General features: G+C 44.1%; 1 protein-coding gene across 1 annotated transcript; it reads right to left on the reverse strand.

The window, feature by feature from the left end:
* Positions 1-8,233: 8,233 nt before the first annotated feature.
* On the reverse strand, positions 8,234-12,404 carry LOC133919339 (putative disease resistance RPP13-like protein 1). The gene is made up of 3 exons (XM_062363705.1): positions 12,280-12,404; positions 9,170-12,201; positions 8,234-8,802 (listed from the first exon to the last, which is right to left on the reverse strand). The coding sequence occupies exons 1-3, from the start codon at positions 12,344-12,346 to the stop codon at positions 8,716-8,718; spliced, it is 3,186 nt and encodes a 1,061-aa protein (XP_062219689.1). The 5' UTR covers positions 12,347-12,404; the 3' UTR covers positions 8,234-8,715.
* Between the last annotated feature and the right edge of the window lie 6,542 nt (positions 12,405-18,946).

Raw genomic sequence — 18,946 nt, forward strand, 5'->3', positions numbered from 1 at the left:
TCCAAGGCGATTAGGTCTCGCCATTGGATTTGGTAGAAATAACGGAACTGCCATTGCGCGGGCTGTGCTGTGGCCCGGGAACGCGGTAGCGGTGTGAGGGTAGTTCAGTGGTTGCAGCCATATCGTTAGGGCAGGACCGTCATTGTGCTTGGGCCCTCGTGTGGAGTGTGGTGAGCGGCTTGGAGCGATTCCAATCGTGGGCGTGGCGTTTTCTCCCTGTTCTCCCGAGGCCCAAAAGCCCACGAAAAGCGTAGATAGAGAAAGGCGTTGGCCCAAAACTAGTGAACCCATCTCAGCACGACTGCCTTGCACCAAGGATCGGACCGAGGAGCTTCAAATTTGTTGCAACTCACGATCGCCGGTGCAGAATTTTTTATTTTTTATTTCAAAATTCAAAAAATTATAAAAATAAACGTCCATTTAAAAAAATACAAAACTAGGCTACTCTAACTCGTTGGAATGACGAGAGACACATGTCGCGCCTCCAACGAGTGATAGGTTTGAAAAAAATAAATCTATCGTTCTTCCAACGCGCAACATGTTTAAAAATGAAAAAATATTGTGTTCCATTGCACTCAAAATTCAAAACATTATCAAAATATTTATGAAAATTCTGAAAAAAAAATAGTGGTATAGAGAATGATGTAATCTAGTTCTATATATTTTTTAACCCAAACAATTACTTGTATTATGAGAAACAAAAAGACAAATTTTATTGTAGAGAGTTTGTACAATGAAATTTATATTTTTTGTTTCTCATTGTACAAATTATAGTTTTGTCTCAAAAAATTTGGAAAACTAGATCATAATATACTTTCATCGCCAAATATTTTTATGACTATTTCAGTATTGTTTTAAATTTTGAGAGTAATAAAATGTAATGTTTTAAAAAAATCTATCATTCGTTGGAAGTACGACATGCATGATGACAATAGCCTAGTTTTGTAACTTTTTTAAATGGATGGTCATTTCTACAATATTTTTTATTTCAAAATATAAAAAAAAAACGTCTATGCAAATAGCTCGTCCATCTGGCCTCCGCACAAAAAACTGCTTTTCGCAGCGGATCCAAATCCTCTAATTTCACTAAAGACAGTGATTTGTGATGTGGTAAACAGTAGCCTGACGATACAGACTGTAGATACTGTAGCAACGAAAATGTATGGATTTACTGTTTACGAAACATTATAGCACGAAATACTATCCATCCGTCGCCGTAGAACGGATCCATGGCAGCATTGACTCCCACCGGGCCAGCAGGTGAGGAGTCCTTTGGATGCGCTCTCCTCGCCGAACAGATACTCTTGCTTTAAATGCGACTGCTACACTGCTCCTTCCTCCTCCAGTGCCCCTCGCCAGCCGCAAGCATCGGAGATCAGAGCTCGAGCCAACCGACCAAGATGGCAGCATCGGCTCTGAACTCGCTCGCCGTCGCCTGCCTCCTGGCTCTCGTCGTCGTCGTCGCCGCAGGTTTCGACTCGACCGATCTCATCGTCCCCCCTAGCCCCTGCGCCGGCTGTGCCGCCCGCAGGTCGCCAGCGCCCTGTATGAGCATGTCTGGGCGCCGGTTTCTCTAACGTAATGACACGTGTGACGTCGCTGCTAGTACGTATATTTTTTTTTCCGAGCATGCCTGGTTGCGGCTCGCACGCGACAGAAAAGCTGATTAAAATTTTGTGCGTCGTCGTGGTGACTGACCATGCAGGTGCGACGCCTAGGACGGAGCCGGATCCTGACATGACAGTAGTAACAAGGCCCTCCCACAGCAACAACGGGTGGACCGATCATCTCTGCAAGGACGTGTGCAGCGCCAGCGGGTTCAGCCGCTACGACTTCGCCGTGCCGAACGCGGCCACGGGTGAGCAGGCGCGCTGCTGCTGCTGCCCAAGAGACTACAAGCACGTCTGCATCGACGCGTAGCAGGGTTGCCGTCGCGGCCTGCGAGCGTCGCCTCAAGCTAGAGGCCCAAAAAATGCATGTAATACGAGGGCCAAGGGGAATAATTAGGTAATAAAGAGAATAAAAGTGAACCGACATGTCACGATCGTATGAGTTGGAGATACGTATGTGGCATAGATAGTATTGAAACTAGTAGCAGGACGAGGTTCTGGACCTCGACGGCGCGGCAGAACCGTGATTGGCACCGCACCAGGAAGGCAGGTAAGAGGACACGGTATGTCTGCACGCCGGGCCGCCCCATCATCGATAAAGTTATGAGTAGAACCCAAGTTCAGGAGCACGGTGAGTGTCGTTGTCCCAACATGCGTAGACACCTTCATCGTCATACAACCCGATTGCTTGATGCCAGTCAGCGCATGGAGGGAGATGGCTGGCTCGTCAGTGGTGGTGATGGCGAGGGCCTCGGCCATGGAGTCGTCATCTTCGAACCCGACCACCTCAATGATAAACAACTTTTTGCAACGGTGGCCGAAAGTGTATTTCTCATCACAATTGTAGCAAAGACCTTGGGCACATCGCTCGGTCATCTCTGCTGGAGTAAGGCGCTTGCGCGGTAGGGTTGCCGTCAAAGATGTAGATTTAGCAATGCCAGGCAAAACCAAGGACACGGTGCTCACGCTATTCGTCAGTGATGATGCTGCCCCGTTGCCGGCCGGAGCGGCCGAGGAGCGGAAAGAAGAGCGTCCACCACTACGTGTCCCACCCACATCCGTGGCAGGTAAGAGGAGCCGTTGCTCATAAGCGTGCCAACATGATGGTGTCGTCGAGCGTAGCTAGCCTGTGCAGCGCCACATCTGTTTTGAGGGGATTGACCAAACCAGCAATGAAGAGCTGCACTTGCTGAGATTCGGTTAGTTCGGCGTCACGGCAGGCCGACGTCAAGAATTGATCACAATATTCGTTGACGGTGCCAGTGCGCTGTAGCATTGCGATCTCGCCCAGTGAGCTATCCGTCATGGGCGGGCCAAAGCGAGTGTGGACCAGCTGGATGAAACGACGCCACGATTAAAGATGGCCAAATGGGCCGTGCCTATTGGGCCGGCCCGAGGCACGGAACTGTAGGCACGGCCCGGCCCGAGCCGAGATGGGCCGGGCCGGCACGGCACGAGGCCACGGGCCGTGCCTGGGCCGAGCGCGCGGCACGGCGGGCCGGCACGGCACGGCCCGGCCGAGTCGGGCCGGCACGGCACGGCCCGGCCCACGGGCGGCACGGGCACGGCACGGCCCGGCACGGCCCGGCTCAGGCACGGCTGGCCCAGGAGGCACGGCCGGGCCGAGCCGGCACGGCACGCGACGGCCCATCACGGCACGGCCCACCGTGCCGGCTCGGCACGCGGCGGCCCACGGCACGGCCGGGCCGGCACGGCACGGCACGGCCCACCGCGGGGGGCACGGCCCGGCCGGCACATGGGGCACGATGGGCCGGCGGGGGCACGCGGGTTAACGGGTTAAACGGGCCGGGAACGGCCCGTTTAACCCGTTAACCCGATATTTTTGAATTTTATAGCCGTTTTGTGACCGTTTGAGCTCCAAAAAATTCGAAAAAAATTGCAAAAATCACCATTTTTCACCTATAAATAGAGGAGCACCTTGCCCTTCCATTCCACACCAGTAACACCATTTTCTCTCTTGTTTCCTCCTCTCATTCTTGTCTCAAAGTTCGTGAGAATTAGCGATAATTTGGCAAAATTAGTTTGAATTATTGCAAAAAAATCCGAGCAATTCCAAAATCGTCATCCTGCTGATTTGCTATCTTGAAGTTGAAGAAATCTTGGTGATTTTTTTGCATTGTTGTTGAGTCTTATTTTATTATTAGTTTTATTATTTGATTATTTCTAAATCTGAATATTTGCAATTTTTGTAGTGTCATTCGATATTGATCATGGATGCCGGTGATCATGATACATCCATAGATCATGATTTTTTTCTCCAAGGACTCACAGGGGACTATGGCCCCTTTGATACTAGTGCTGCAGGTGATGATGGACCCGACGGTGAACCTCCGGTTGGTTCACATCCAGATCCAGGTGATGCAGCAGGAGTGCCATCGTCAGGCTCTACAAGTGCGCACACATTAGCAAGCAGCGGGTCTAAAAGATCAAGAGCCGGTACTTCCGAAGTTTGGCAAGACTTTGAAAGGATCTACAAAGAGGAAGATGGGGTAAGTGTCAGGTATGCTAAGTGTTATATTTATAAAAATGAATTATCTGCAAAGCCCTCGGGTGGAACGGGGCACTTGAAGAGGCACGCCATAAGTTGCAAGCGAAAGAGTGGAGCAGCCATGAAGCAGACGGTGTTGCAGTACAACCCCGACGGCTCTGTTCATCATTGGGAGTACGACTCTGCCAATGCTCGAAAAGAGCTATGTCGCTTCATTGCAAGAGCAGATCTACCACTCAATATCGGTGAGTGCTGCATTTGAAGATTACATTAAGCAAGCTCATAATCCTAGGTTCACGCATGTTTCTAGACAGACAACTAGTAGGGATATGGTAAAATACTACAATACGTGTCGTAGCAAACTTAAAGAAATGTTGCAAACATGTACATTTTCAGTTGCTTTGACCTCGGACATATGGGCAGGTAGGGCTAGAGAGGATTATCTTAGTGTGGTTGCTCATTTTGTTAATAATGATTGGGAATTAGAAAAGAGAATAATAGGTTTTCGCTTGATTGACAACACGCATACCGGTGAAAATATTGCTGAAAAAATATCTCAAGTAGTTGCAGACTTTGGCCTCACGAATAAAATATTTTCTATCACTTTAGATAATGCCGGTGCAAATTCTAGAGCAATGGATATTCTTACTCCGTTGTTTAGTACTTATGCTGAATCTTTCTTGTTACATCAACGTTGTGCTTGTCATATTATCAATCTTATAGTAAAATCCGGTTTGAAGAGGTTATCGCGATACTTAGAAGATTTTCGTACTGCAATATCTTTTGTGAACTCCTCTAACCAACGAATTGCAGCATATAAACAGTATTGTGTTGCAATGGGTGTGCGTCCACGTAAGTTTGCTCTGGACATGCCGGTGAGATGGAACTCTACTTTCTTGATGCTTAAAAATATTATACCATATAAGAGCACATTTGGTGTGTTTATTCATACACATTACCATCAGCATGGGGGTCAAACTTTACTCACGGAAGCGCATTGGTATGTTGCTGAAAGGATACTGGAGTTTCTTGAATTTTTTTATGATTCAACTGTGAGTTTATCAGGAGTTTATTATCCAACATCTTGTTTAGTAGTGCATAATATTGTTGAAATTGCTACTCATTTAAACAACTATGAAAATGACAATCTTTTAAGAGATTGTGTAGTTCCTATGAAATCTAAATTCTTAAAGTATTGGAAAGAAATTCCTTTGTTATACGCTTTTGCCTTTATTTTAGATCCTAGAGCTAAAATTGCAGCTTTCTGTAGAGTTCTCGCAATTCTAGGTGATGCTCTTGGCCATGATTATTCTAATTATTATACTAATGTTCGTTCTAAGTTATTCGAAGTTTATAGTAAATATGAAACAAAGTATGACGGAGTTCGCCTGCAACGACCTCCACTAGCACCCACAACAAGTAAGAAGACGACAACGTGGGGAAAAATATTTGGTGCAGGTTCTTCATCAAGAAGTTCAGACTCTTCGTCACGATCGTCTACGGGCACCAGAATTCCAACATCCGGAGGGGAGCTAACTACCTTCATCGACAGTGACGTTATCAGCCACGAACAAGAAAACTTCAACATACTGCAATGGTGGCATGAGCACAAGACGAATTATCCAGTCCTTTCACTGTTAGCGCGAGATTTGTTAACGGTTCCTGTATCTACAGTTTCTTCTGAGGCTGCCTTCAGTCTTACAGGAAGGATAATCGAAGAGAGAAGAACAAATCTGTCAAGTGAGATGGTTGAAATACTCACCATAGTAAAGGATTGGGAACAAGCTGAAGCACGAATGCAACACACTGCAGAAAATACTGAGCTTGAAGAATCATTCCAAAATTTGTATCTAGATGCTGATGAGAACGTGTAATTTTAAATTTTCTGAGCTAGGTTGTACTCTTTTTTCCTTTGCTAGAAAGGTTTTTAATGAGGCAACCTATCAATAAAGCTCATTTTTAGAATTAATCATGTGCCCCTATTATTTTTAAGTTTTTTTATTCATATTTTTTGTTTATTTTTTTAAAATACCCCCCACGGCCCCACCCCCACCTACCTCTCCTCTCATCCCTATAAATACCATCTACTCCATCTCAAACTCCACCCTGCCCACCCATCTCTCTTTTCCTATTTGCTAGCCAAGTAGCCAGTATTCACTTCACATCAAGAAACTAATTCCATATTTCAATTCATGGATCAAGGCGCCGAGAACTCAGGTGTATGGTCCCAAGTGTGGCAACATTTTGAAAAGGTCTGCAAAGAAATTAACGGGGAACAGGTAAGATTTGCTAAGTGTAATATATACAGTATAGAAATAGGTGCCAGATCTTCACATGGAACGGGACACTTGAGGAAGCATATGAAAAATTGCAAGCAAAATTCTGGGGTTTCTAATGAAACCATGTAATTTTCGGAGCATAATCATTGGTTGTACTCTTTTTTCCTTCTAGTAGAAAGGTTTTTAACGAGGCAACCAATCAATAAAGATGTTATGTATTTATTTTCCATATTTTTTATTGTTTTTTTTGATTTTTTAGCTATTATTTTTGATTTTTTCCTATTTTTTTGAGTGCTGACGGGCCCAACGTGCCTCCACCGTGCCGGCCGGGCCCGTCGTGCCTTCCCGTGCCGGCCGGGCCCGTCGTGCCTTCCCGTGCCGACCTGGCCCGTCGTGCCTCCACCGTGCCGATCGGGCCCGTCGTGCCGAACGGGCCTATCGTGCCTCCACCGTGCCGAACGGGCCCATCGTGCCGAACGGGCCCATCGTGCCGGCCGGGCCCATCGTGCCGACCGTGCCGTGGGCCGGCCCGGCACGGCACGGTGACAGTTGGGCCGTGCCGTGGGCCGACGGCTCGGCACGCGGGCCGGCACGGCACGGCCCGTAACAGTAAATGGGCCAATCGGGCCGTGCCGATTTCGGGCCGTGCCGAGATGGGCCCGTGCCGGGCCGGCCCGATTGGCCCATTTGGCCATCTTTAGCCACGATGGTGTGCCAGAGTTCAATTCAAGGTGATAGTACCACAGTTGTGCTGCGCCGGTGAGATGCAAAGAGGCATACCAAACTTTCCTATCATCCGGCGTGCCCTGGCCTTGGAAGAACATGTCGCATCTGTTGAGCCAAGGAAGAGGGTCCTCTTTGCCATCAAAAGTTGGGAAATCTAATTTGGCGCGTGGGTGGAAATGGACATTGCCGGAGTCCTCGTTAGTGTGCGAACCACGGAGGCCACCCGGAGGAGTGCGATGCACCGAGCCTGACGAGAGCTGGTCACCACGCCCCAAAAGGCCATCACCGTTGGCAGCCTTGGCGCTGGTGTCCGCGGGTCTCCGAGTGTCGTCGGTGTCCAGGATTGCTGGGTGATTTGTTTCCAGGTGTGTGATGGCCAAGTTCAAGGCTTGGACCTGCCGTATTTCCTCAGTGATTGATGTCTGAAGACTGGAAACCTTGACGGGTAACGCCTCGAGCGTCGAGGCGATTGGCACCAGCGGGTCCAATGCCGACACCTTCTTGGTAAGCTCAGCCATAGTTGCCACCATATCATTGATAGCTTTGGTCAAGGCTTCCATCGTCGTCGGAGGATCAGAACCGGAGCTAACTGATACCAAGTTGTCACGATCGTATGAGTTGGAGATAGGTATGTGGCATAGATAGTATTTGAAACTAGTAGCAGGATGAGGTCCTGAACCTCGACAGCACGGCGGAGTCGTGGTTGGCACCACACTGGGAAGGCATGACTAACAAGGAGATACTTGATATATTTCTTGATCTCAAAATCTACCATGTGCTCCGCATAAAATAGCCAGAGTCGGCCCCTAACAATCGACTTCTAATCTGAATCAAATAGGAATCCTAATTCTAATATGAACTGACAAGTAATCAAAATAGGAAAGCTAATTAATGCATATCTCTAAGTCCGAATTAGTTCCTTGTATGCTGGCGCCCTCTTCTTCCTTCTTTGATACGCCAAGCCCAACATGACACGACATCATAGTCATTTTTAAAGAAGTAGATAAACATCAGTTTTTTCATCGGTCAATAATTGATTATTAGAATATCTCGACATATATTGTCAATATCACATGGAAAAAAATAATGTAAAATGATAAAGTGTCGTGAAACTTGAAATTTATAACTACATAATCACTCGTGCTTATAAAAAAAACTCTATTGTCCCCACCTCTAACATATAATAAACCGGAAGAAACTCTTGCCTACAGAAACTTAATCAGTAAATACCTCTGAAAAATGAAATACCTAACATCATAGTCATGAGTCAGCAACACAGATAGGTGCTGAATACCTAAGATCAGATTAGGATAACACTGCATCAACAAAGATGAAAATCCGGAACCGTCGAGATGCAACAAATAGAGGGCAGGAAACTCAAACTGGCCCTGCAAGACAGCGGTCTAGACACCCACAAGACTGACTGAAAAAAAAAAACACAGGACGAACAGAACGGAGTTCTTCAGCATCGGAAACAGAAGCTAGTTCAGAATTCGCATCGACCCCGTGCTCTGCATAAGGCCTCCATCGCCACCTTCTCGAGTCCTTCAGATAACCGTGAGAGCGCCAATAACATTGTCACCGTGTTCCTTCATGGCTTATGACTCATGGCTCCTTGCATCACTGCATCATCAACTCGTTTGCCCTCGCATTTCCGCCTGACGAACTTCCGGTATACCTATGTGCAAAACGTTAGCTCACCAATCAAAGCATATATACCCAAACAAATGCCACTATAACAATGACGGCGAAATGAAGGCACGCATATACTTAAATATACATCTCAGTTCAAAAAAATACTTAAATATACATAAATATATCGATGCTAAGGACAGAGTTATTGTGTTATAGCTTTGATAGGCCGTTCCACTGAAGTCTAAAAACCACCGTGTAATGTATTTACCTCACTGTGGCCTGCTCAGAGGCCAAATTCTCAACTCAGGAATCGCAAGTGCTAAATGTCGGAAAACAAGGCCAAAAAGCTTGCAGAATATTATAGCAAGGCTTAGGCATGAGTGCAAATTACATAAACGATGGGTACATACCTCACTCGCATCAGGCAACTCCTCAAATCCATTTGGCCGCCATTTGCTGAGCGCATAGCAGTTGCTGTGGATATCGACAGTTTCAAGAGTATCAGGAAGTGGCTCATCTTGAACGAAGTTGAGCCTCGGGCAAGTTCTAAATTTGAGATGCTTTAGTGACTGCAGGCAGCTGAGGCCATCCACCGAACAAAGATGTTCACAACATATAACCTCTAGCATCAGAAGTGAGCGCAGTTCACATGAGAGGGAAAAGGACATCCGCCGTCTCAGGTCACCAACTTTCAAGGTCTGAAGAGACTGCAGGCCAGGCAGGTTCAACTTGCTGCAAGACATAATTGAGATATCGGATATGAATTGGAAACAAGGAATGGACTTTAACTTTGGACACCTCTCGATTGACAAGCTGCGAAGCGAAGGGAAATCTCCATCCATCACATCATGCCAACACTCTAGATTGTACATATCACGCAGCTTCAGTATCTCTAGCTTTGGGAAGCTCTTGTGACTGATGTTGTCGGTGGCACAAAATTCATAACTTATTAGTTGAACTCTTCTAAGATTTTGAATGAACAAGCATCTGAGGGCTGGAAGCACACCGAGAGGTGGGAGCTTCTCACAATCATAGCAATTATCAAGTGTGATGGAGTCTAGGTTAGACTGTGAATGATTTCCTATCCAGCTAGGGAATTTCAGGCCATAGTAACCTTTTATATTCAGCTCTCTCAGTAGAATATGGGGTTCAAGTGCTTCAAGAACCTCTTCTGCAACAAATATGCTGTCGTTGCTTTCAACATCTTCTCCTCTCTTGCACCACTCTAGCGATAAGTTCTTGAGCTTCTTTGCAGCTAGGCAAGCTCCCCTTGCATCCTCTGCATTTTTAACATTATTCAGACTCCGGATGTGGAGACATCCCTTCAGGCTATTCAAATATGCTAGTTCCGAAACTTTGCAATCCCATGAAACACCTCCTACAGTAAATGTTGTCAAAGTCCAGAGATTTGTTAGTTGCCCAATTCCAGGAGGAACATAAATTTCACCATGCTCTTTAGAAGCATCAAGATGACAGAGGCTAGTCAAATTCTTGATATCATTGGGCAGCTCCACCAGATAAGCTGAATTTTGTAGCTCCAAAGTTTGCAAGTTGAAAAGGTTGCATACGGAATTCGGAAGCCTTCTGATGTTTGTGTTATTTAGTCCAAGAAAGCACAAGGAAGTTATGTAACCAACTGATTCTGGAAGCTCTTTCATGTCTGTATGACTCAAATCCAAAGTCTTCAAGCATTTGAAATTATGAAAGCACTCACCAAGTGCCTTAACATCCATAATATGGAACTGACTATCACTAGATTCGAACTGAGAGTTACATACAAGTAAAAACGTGCTCAAATCTCTAAGTTCTGTGAAAGAGCTGAAGTATATTTCAGAATCACAGTGTTTGGGGATAACTGATAAATGATGAACATCTTTTGGTATGCAATGTAACTCATGATCATGTGCTCTGAAGAATTTATTACCAGAATTACCAGAAGCAGACCATGCAAGATGGGAAGACAGCTCAGACATCACATACTTTTGTTCTCTGAGCTCACTTGACGGCGAATAATCGAAGAATGACCTGAACAACAACTCATCGAAGGCATCATTGCAGTTATCATGTCTGTGCTTTTCCTTCTCTGGTACAATAAATCCTTGCGACATCCAAAGCCTAAGCAACTTCTCTCTGTTGTAGGTATAGTCTCTTGGAAACATTGAGCAGTATAAAAGGCGCCTCTTCTGATTTGGATGCAAGCAGCTATAACTGAGATATAACAGATGGTGTAGGTGGCTATATGGTTTGCTCAAGATCTCTGTCAACTTACGACCAACAATATCATCAAGACATACCTGAGTGGAAGCTGAGTACAAAATGCCACGAATTACCTTAGCAAATATTGGAAAGCCCGAACACTCCGAAATAATTTTGCTAATGATTCTTTTCAGGGGGGAGTATTCTACAAAATCGGGCTTGGCCATGTTCAGGAAGACGTCGTGCCTGAAAGGCTTCAAATTGTAAGTATGTGCTGTGCCAAGGTGCCCAGCAACCATATTGCTGCTTGTGGTAACCATGACCGCACTTCCCTTGTCACCAACGCTCAACAAAGGAAGGAGATGCCTGCAGACATCAACATTATTCTCATGCAAATTAGCCCAGACAAGCAAGAACGTCTTTCCCATGAGCTCTTCTTCCAATACCTCCTCAAGTCCCTCTCGCTCGCTGATCCTGCATGAGACACCAGTAAGAGATGCCACGACAGATCTGAGTAATCCCTCATAATCACATGCATCAGATAAGCACAGCCATGCCCTTGCATCAAAGGTTCTGCGCATAGTGTCGTCACAGTAAACAAGAGAAGCCAGAGCTGTCTTGCCGAGACCTTCAGCACCTACGATGCAGACGGTAGTAAAACGTTTGTTGCCGGGGTCATGTGACAAAATGAGTTCCATGATCGCATGCTTGTCAGAAGCTCTATCGAAGATCCCTTCATACTTATTGTCTACTCTTCCTGTGATCTCCTCATGCTTATTGTCTACTCTTCCAATAATCTCTTCTTGAGTATCCCTTACTCCTCCTTCGATCTCCATATTACGCAAAGGTGAAAAGGCTACTGAGAACCCCTTCTGGTCACAAGTATTGACATTGGTAATGGCAGAGTCATCTGTTTTAGCGCTCGTAACATCAGAGATGTTTTCAGGTCTGGGAATAGGACTGCTGGATGTATTGCCAGTCAATTGTTGGACGAGCGCTTTAAAAGAGGAAACATCTGTTCTATACACACGAGTACTTTTGCCATGGATGACTATGGAAGTTTTGTTCTCTGGTTTTGAAGACTCCATTTCTATAAGTGAAGTTGCATCACCTGCACCACCTCTTGGCAATCTTCTCTGTTTTCGCGATCTAAATGGGACATGCTTGTAAGTCTCTGCGATCACCATATCGTCCATCTTGGCGGAATACATCATCACCCTTTCCTCATTCGGCAGTGGCGGCACACCTGATATGGGTGAACCTGACAGTGGTGAGATCAAGAAGCTGCAAAGTGAGGAGCTGTACTGTATGCAAGTTGGCTCACCAGTGGTCCGCGGCGATGGCGAAGCGGTGGCCGGCATGTGAGATGCGAAGATCGTCTTTCCTTCCATCTTGGATGCCGGCAAAGCTAAGCGCGCTTGAGGAATGGAAACAGGGTGGCATTGCAAAGGGCTGGCTTAATTTGATACCAATTCCAAGTCAACAAGCCACCATGTTAGCGTCAACAAGTGGACCCCTAAATAGCAACCGGTGCTTCGTCCATATATGTTAATAATTAGTCAGTGATTTCTTTTGACTTTGGCTGCAGATGTCTGGTATGACCCACTTCGTCACTTCAGTGGTCACTGACTTGATGAGGATGCTTTGTGTCCATTTGTCTAAAAAAAGGTGTGGAGATAATATACAAGGTTTATAGAATCAAACATGAACCACTAAAAAAAATCTCTGGAGATATTACGGAAGGTTTATTGAATCAAACATGAATGAAACTCCAATTTGTAAAATTATCTATCACAGAAAAACAAGAATCGGTTTATGGAATCTGTTGGTGTAATAGATAATGGGTGTTCATGAGGTAGATCCCGCACCACTATATATCAGATGGTAGTAGTTATTGTCAAGACCATGATCTCATCGCACGAATAGCGCGAGCTCGTGCAGCCAGCCTCTGGCCACAGAGCAAAATCCTGCGACCAGCATTATACTTATCTAACCAATCAAATCTCATTTAATATTGTTCACTCAAATATTTTCTTTTCTCATACGCTCGCTTTCGGTGAGGTATGATCCACATGATCTGTCCCGTAACATTTAATAATAGTCTATTACCTGTTTTGACATAGTCTGTTTTGTAAAGACATCTTACACATTAATAATGATACAATACTGTATAGGATCTCTCACATCTGTCGCGAGCTGAGGCGCACCCAGATGCCAGTAGTGTACAAGTGAGAGGTCATTAGACTATCTCCAACGGTTTTCCTTCAGGGACTAAAATCCCTTCACGACGGGATTTTCGTTCCCTTCAACGCTCCAACGGTTTCCCTTCACGGTTCCCGTCACGACGGGATTCTCAGAGTCATTCCTTTCAGGACGGGATTCTCTCTCCTTTCCCTTCGCGCTTTCCCTCGAGGGGAAGCTATTAGAGATGAGAGGAAATAAAGGAAATGAGAACAGGGAAGGGAATCAGGAAGGGAACGAAATGAAAGGAATATGGTTGGAGATGATCTTATCCTGCAGTTCACGGTGCTACATGCATTTGTTAATTTGTCCACCGTAGGCACCGATGCTGACGAGCGTGCAGTACTATAGTACTGGCTGCTTATCCGGAAATAAAAGGTTGTTTGAGTTTGCTGCTTATCCTGAAATCATACACATGTATCAAAAGTACAAGTACAAACTTCTTTAATCCTGAAATCATCGCACACATGTAGTGTACAGAATCACGATACAAACTTCCTCCAGATTCTTCCAAATTAATACTAACGATACCGTTATGATCTATTTAGGGATCGGACTTGCATATGATATCTTCAGATCATGGGATCGAGGATTTGTCCATGGTTAAGTACTCAAAAGTCTAGAGCTTTAAAAGCATTAGGTTGTAGCATTGGACAATTTAGTAGTTAATCATCTGCAGAATAAAAGAGATAGTCACATATCTAATTCATGGCTGGCTTTGGTCATATATATTATTTGAATGTGTGGCAAGATGATCCAAGGTAGTCTCTAATGCATACCGGAATATATGCTAGAGAAATTAAGGCATTATCAACTTCTCATTCTAGAGAGAGAGAGAGCTGATAATGCCCTGCCCTGTCAATTTCTCTGTATGCATGCTGCGTGGATGCAGGGAGGATGTGATGGTTGCTCCTATGTATTTTGCTAGCATAGATTATATATGTAGGTTAAGTGGAGTTGTATTTATTGAAAAATAAGAATATTTAGTTAGTTGTATTTGTTTGAATAGGCTGAGGTGAGCTTTTATTTGTTTGATTGAATCTGAGACTGTATGAGTGAATGCAAAAGTATTTGCTCGCATGAACTTTTTGTCAAAGCCCACGGGTGTGTTTGGTTGCCTGAATTCTCTCTAGCCCGGCTCGATGGATACGTATAATCTCGTGAAGAAGTGTATTTGGTTGTCTGCATCCATTGTTCCTACCTACATAAGCGGATGTAAATATACGGCCTTATCCTGACTGGGCGGGTGCAGACTCATGCAGACGGATCTACTTATCAGTGTCATAAAATCATCTTCATACGGATAATCAATCACAATCTCAATCTAATTCATGGCCGGCTTTGGTCATATATATTATTTGAATGTGTGGCATGATGATCCAAGGCAGTCTCTAATGCAAACCGGAATATATGCTAGAGAAATTAAGGCATTGTCAACTTCTCATTCTAGAGAGAGAGAGTTGATAATGCCATGCCCAGTCAATTTCTCTGTGTGCATGCTGAGTGTATCTATTGAAAAAGAAGAATATTTAGTTAGTTGTATCTGTCTGGATGGGCTAAGCTAAGACTTTGTTTGTTTGATCAAATCTGAGACCATATGAGCGAATGTAAAAGTGTTTGCTAGCATGAACTTTTTGTCAAAGCCCATGAGTGTGTTTTGTTGTCCGAATTCTCTCTAGCCTGGCTCGTTGGATACGTATAATCTCGTGAAGAAGCGTGTTTAGTTATCTACATCTATCGTTCCTGCCTGCATGAGCGTATGCAGATATACGGTCTCATCGTGACTGAGAGGATACAGGCTCATGTAAGCGGGTCTACTTGTCAGTGTCAAAAAAACACCTTTATACGGGTAATTAATCACAATCTTAATTCTTGTATTCGCTCATGCGATATCAAATTCAGTCAACCAAATAAAAAATCAACCCAGCTTATCTAGACAAATACAACTAACCAAACACTTTTATTTTTAACATATATGACTCCACTCAGCTTGCTTTCCCTCATTCTGCTTATATGATACAGCTCTACAAAACCTTGTTCGAGCAACCAAACACACCCCACATGTCGAGCACTATCAAAACCGCGGCCTGTGAGCCTCACACCCAACTTTTTGTGAGGAAATCTTTGATGTAAACAAGCAAGGGATGCAAACTTCAAACCGTAAATATCGTTCGTTTGATCCTTATTCGAATGTTACGATTGATCATATAATTCTACTAGTGAAGGGGTTTATTTATAGAAAAAACCTCATGTGACCACAAAATATCGTGAAATAACTACTCTACTGGTAGAATGATGGGATCAGTCGCAACTTTTATAGGTATAGTATGGATGGCATTCACTGTCAGCATATTTACACTTATTTGCTTGTCTGCATTAAATAATTTACTCCTTTCCGTAGCATCTTATGGGATTTTTATGGTGCCAAAGTTTGTGACGTCGTAACATTGAATTACGGCACCAAAGAACATGGCACCGTGCTATGACACATCAACAAGGGCTTTCAGTGCACATTCTACATGTCAAGTGCATGACGTTAAATCAGATGGCATCGTGCACATAGTCTATTTCTGCACAATATTTTCTAAGGAGCCCATTTGTAAAAATTGTTTTTTAAAAAAGGTTAAAAAGTAATAATTCCACCCATCTCCTCCTCCCTCAGATTTTCATGCAAGCAACACCAAGATCTCGCAAGAGGGTACGCCCAAGAGGTTAGCGTGAGTCACAATGCAAAGGCCTATTTTGCATTGAACGTGACATGACAGTGGTTACCGGTGAATTGAACTCAATCTAAGAGACAATCCAAACAGGGAAAAGGGAACACGATGGTCTGATTTCTTTCGCTCAATCCTAATAAGTGTGTTCTTCTGAGTTTTGGTATTTCCAAATTGGCGCATGTTATAACTATCGCCTCTTGCGAATGTTAAGGGTGTGAATATATGTTTAGATGATCTAAGTTCGAGTCTTCTTAATATGAATTTAAGTGCTTATTTTTTTAAAATAGCTATAAACCTACTAAATGTCTTGACATCTTGTTGTTGCAAAGACCGAAAATTGTACTTCTGTCATTTAAAAACCAAGCAGAACAATAAGTTGTCCTACCCATCGCAGTGCAGGCTGTTGTGAACGTTGACAGTGTTCACAGAAGTTTGCATTGGCCACCCGAGCCCAATGTACTACGCATGACTGGATGTTTGTGTTGTATGCAGATCGTAACCTGATATGGGTGTAGCAGTAGCACGTGTTCAACGAGCGGGTCACCACCATGTGAGGTATGTGGCAGGACGTGGTTCGGGTGGCTCAAAGTCGTGGTGGGGCTCCCTACAACATCACACCGAGGTGAAGCTATAGGACTCCTCTCCAGCATGGTCAGTGCCTGATGTGTGCTGCACAACGAGTGTGTTTTGATTGACACTGGCGCTCTCCCTGCCAAAAAAAATAGGCATTGACTCTGCTTCCTCCCATGCATTTGGATTGATGTCAATAGTTGGTGAGCCTAGCATCTCATCGCACATCGCTTAGTTTTTTCTCATCAACCGCGAATGAAATATAGACGCCCGATTCGTATGCCAAACTTTTAGTGAGCTAACCGATTGGCGGGCTTAGCTAGGGTTCAATCCAAACAAACTCGTAACATCTGTGAGCGTTGGCATGCAGTGTGAGCTTGATGATGGCGATTTCACTCACGATATCACTGCAGAGGCTCGCAGCGGCAGTGCAGGGTGGAACAGAACTACACGCAACCTCCCGTCCTATGTTGGTTCGAGCTTTCCGATGTGTTTGTAGGAACGAGATTGACAACTAGAGGAGTAATGAATAGACACCTCAACAAATTTTAGAAATTGACGATCTTCTCTTATTTGGATCATCCAATGCACTTAAAACTCAAGCGGAAGCAAAAAATAGAGATAAGTATTAACAAGAGAAAATCGAGACAACACAACTCCACGGATGGTATATGAACTATATATTCTATTTAAGATCAATTTATGTGTCTTAGCACTCGAAAGACTACAACATGCAAAGAAACAAGAAAAGATAAATACCGAGCAACGAAACTCTCTAAGTTAATTGTCTAGAAGCAAGAGAATTTAAGACCCCATCACATAAGTGTGTGTATACGAATTTTATGCCTCTGACAACAACGAGAATGACCTCACAAGGTGCTAAAATTTCAGCCAAAAATCAAAACAAAAATCAAATCTAGAAACCGAAAAACTTGCAAACTTGCAAGTGAACCAATAGAATAAAACTAGAATGAGGTGAGCACAATAACATGAAGAAAAATAAATTTTATTGCAATAGAGATCAACCATATTTTAGACAGATTACAAAGATTTTTCCTCACAAAACTCTCACATAATGCATAAGCTAAGCATTCATCTTCATCTTCTCTAAAATTGTAGCACAAAACTCTCATATGGATGACAATGGGTTTAAAATAGCTAGTTCATCTCCTCTCATAGCCCTACCCCTCTATTTATAAATCTAATAAACTTGACGCTTAAGTTTTCTAGCTTTTCCCAAAATACCCCTTTCTTATAGTACACTCCTACGTACCACCGAGTGTATTTTGGTTCATTTTTTTCTCGATTTATTGGACGACCGTGATGCCTTCATGATTTAGTTTTGCCTCGACGCAAGCTTCGCAATGGTGCCACATACTCCTCCAGTCCTCCCACAGTTTTGAGATCAAATTGTAAAACCCTAGCATACTTCTCGAAACATAGCTCCTCACTTGCTTACAACTTAAGCAAGTACTCCGATATCGACGCGTGTATTCTATCTTGCGATCATAACCGTCGGCAAGTCTCTCCCGCTCCCGATCCCTCGGATTGCCTTGTCACTTGCACCGGCATCCCCTTCGCTTGACTTTGTCAACACGCCGTCTCCATCCATTTTTCATGCTTTACTTGACCTCCACGTATTCAGCTATGATCACTCTTGACTCCGTCCGACCTCCTTGATCGTCCGGCACCAAGCACTCCACTTAGCCCCAATCATCCTACCGTCGACCGTCAAGTTGTATCCATCACCTGTACACCATGAGACAAGTAAACACATATCTCTAACTTTAATTCTAGTTAGTTCATAATCAATATGCTCAAATAAAATTCCAAATCAATTCAAATCACATCAAAGCTCATACAAAACTGAGGATCATCAAACTAAATAAATATCAATATCAATCACTCATCATCAGTAAATCAAGATATATTTCAACTTAGTTTCTCATATCTGTATACAACTGTCCTCTCAAACTGCAATAACTAATGAAATCCTTGAGGGCAGATTTTACTTTACTGTATTATCTCACAAAGACTTCCATTATGTTTCATATGCAACGAGTGAACATGCAGCTAATATGGCTCTAGCAGGGGTTCATTGTTACTTTACACGGAATACCTGAGTAAGGAATTAGCTTGGAATTTGCATTCTAGAGCTATCTTTTCAGATATGTGTTTATTGTACTTAATCTCTCTATGTCGTGTTTGCATTCAGGTTATTGGTGCTAGCATTGGGTGTACGATATGCTAAGAAAAGATGCATGTTCCCATTCTCTTCCCTGCATACAAACATATATATCTTCTGTGAAGATTGTGTATGTGAACACCTGACAATGATACCGGAGAACAGGAGTGACCATGGTTAGAGTTAGTGTTTTGGGTTGCTCCCCCACCCCTGGGACATAGAAATTGGAGGGAGGCGAGGCGGCGGGGCGCCGTTGGTCATGGGTGGTTGTCAGAGTT

Source organism: Phragmites australis, chromosome 5 (assembly GCF_958298935.1).
Source record: "Phragmites australis chromosome 5, lpPhrAust1.1, whole genome shotgun sequence".
Lineage (NCBI taxonomy): Eukaryota > Viridiplantae > Streptophyta > Magnoliopsida > Poales > Poaceae > Phragmites > Phragmites australis.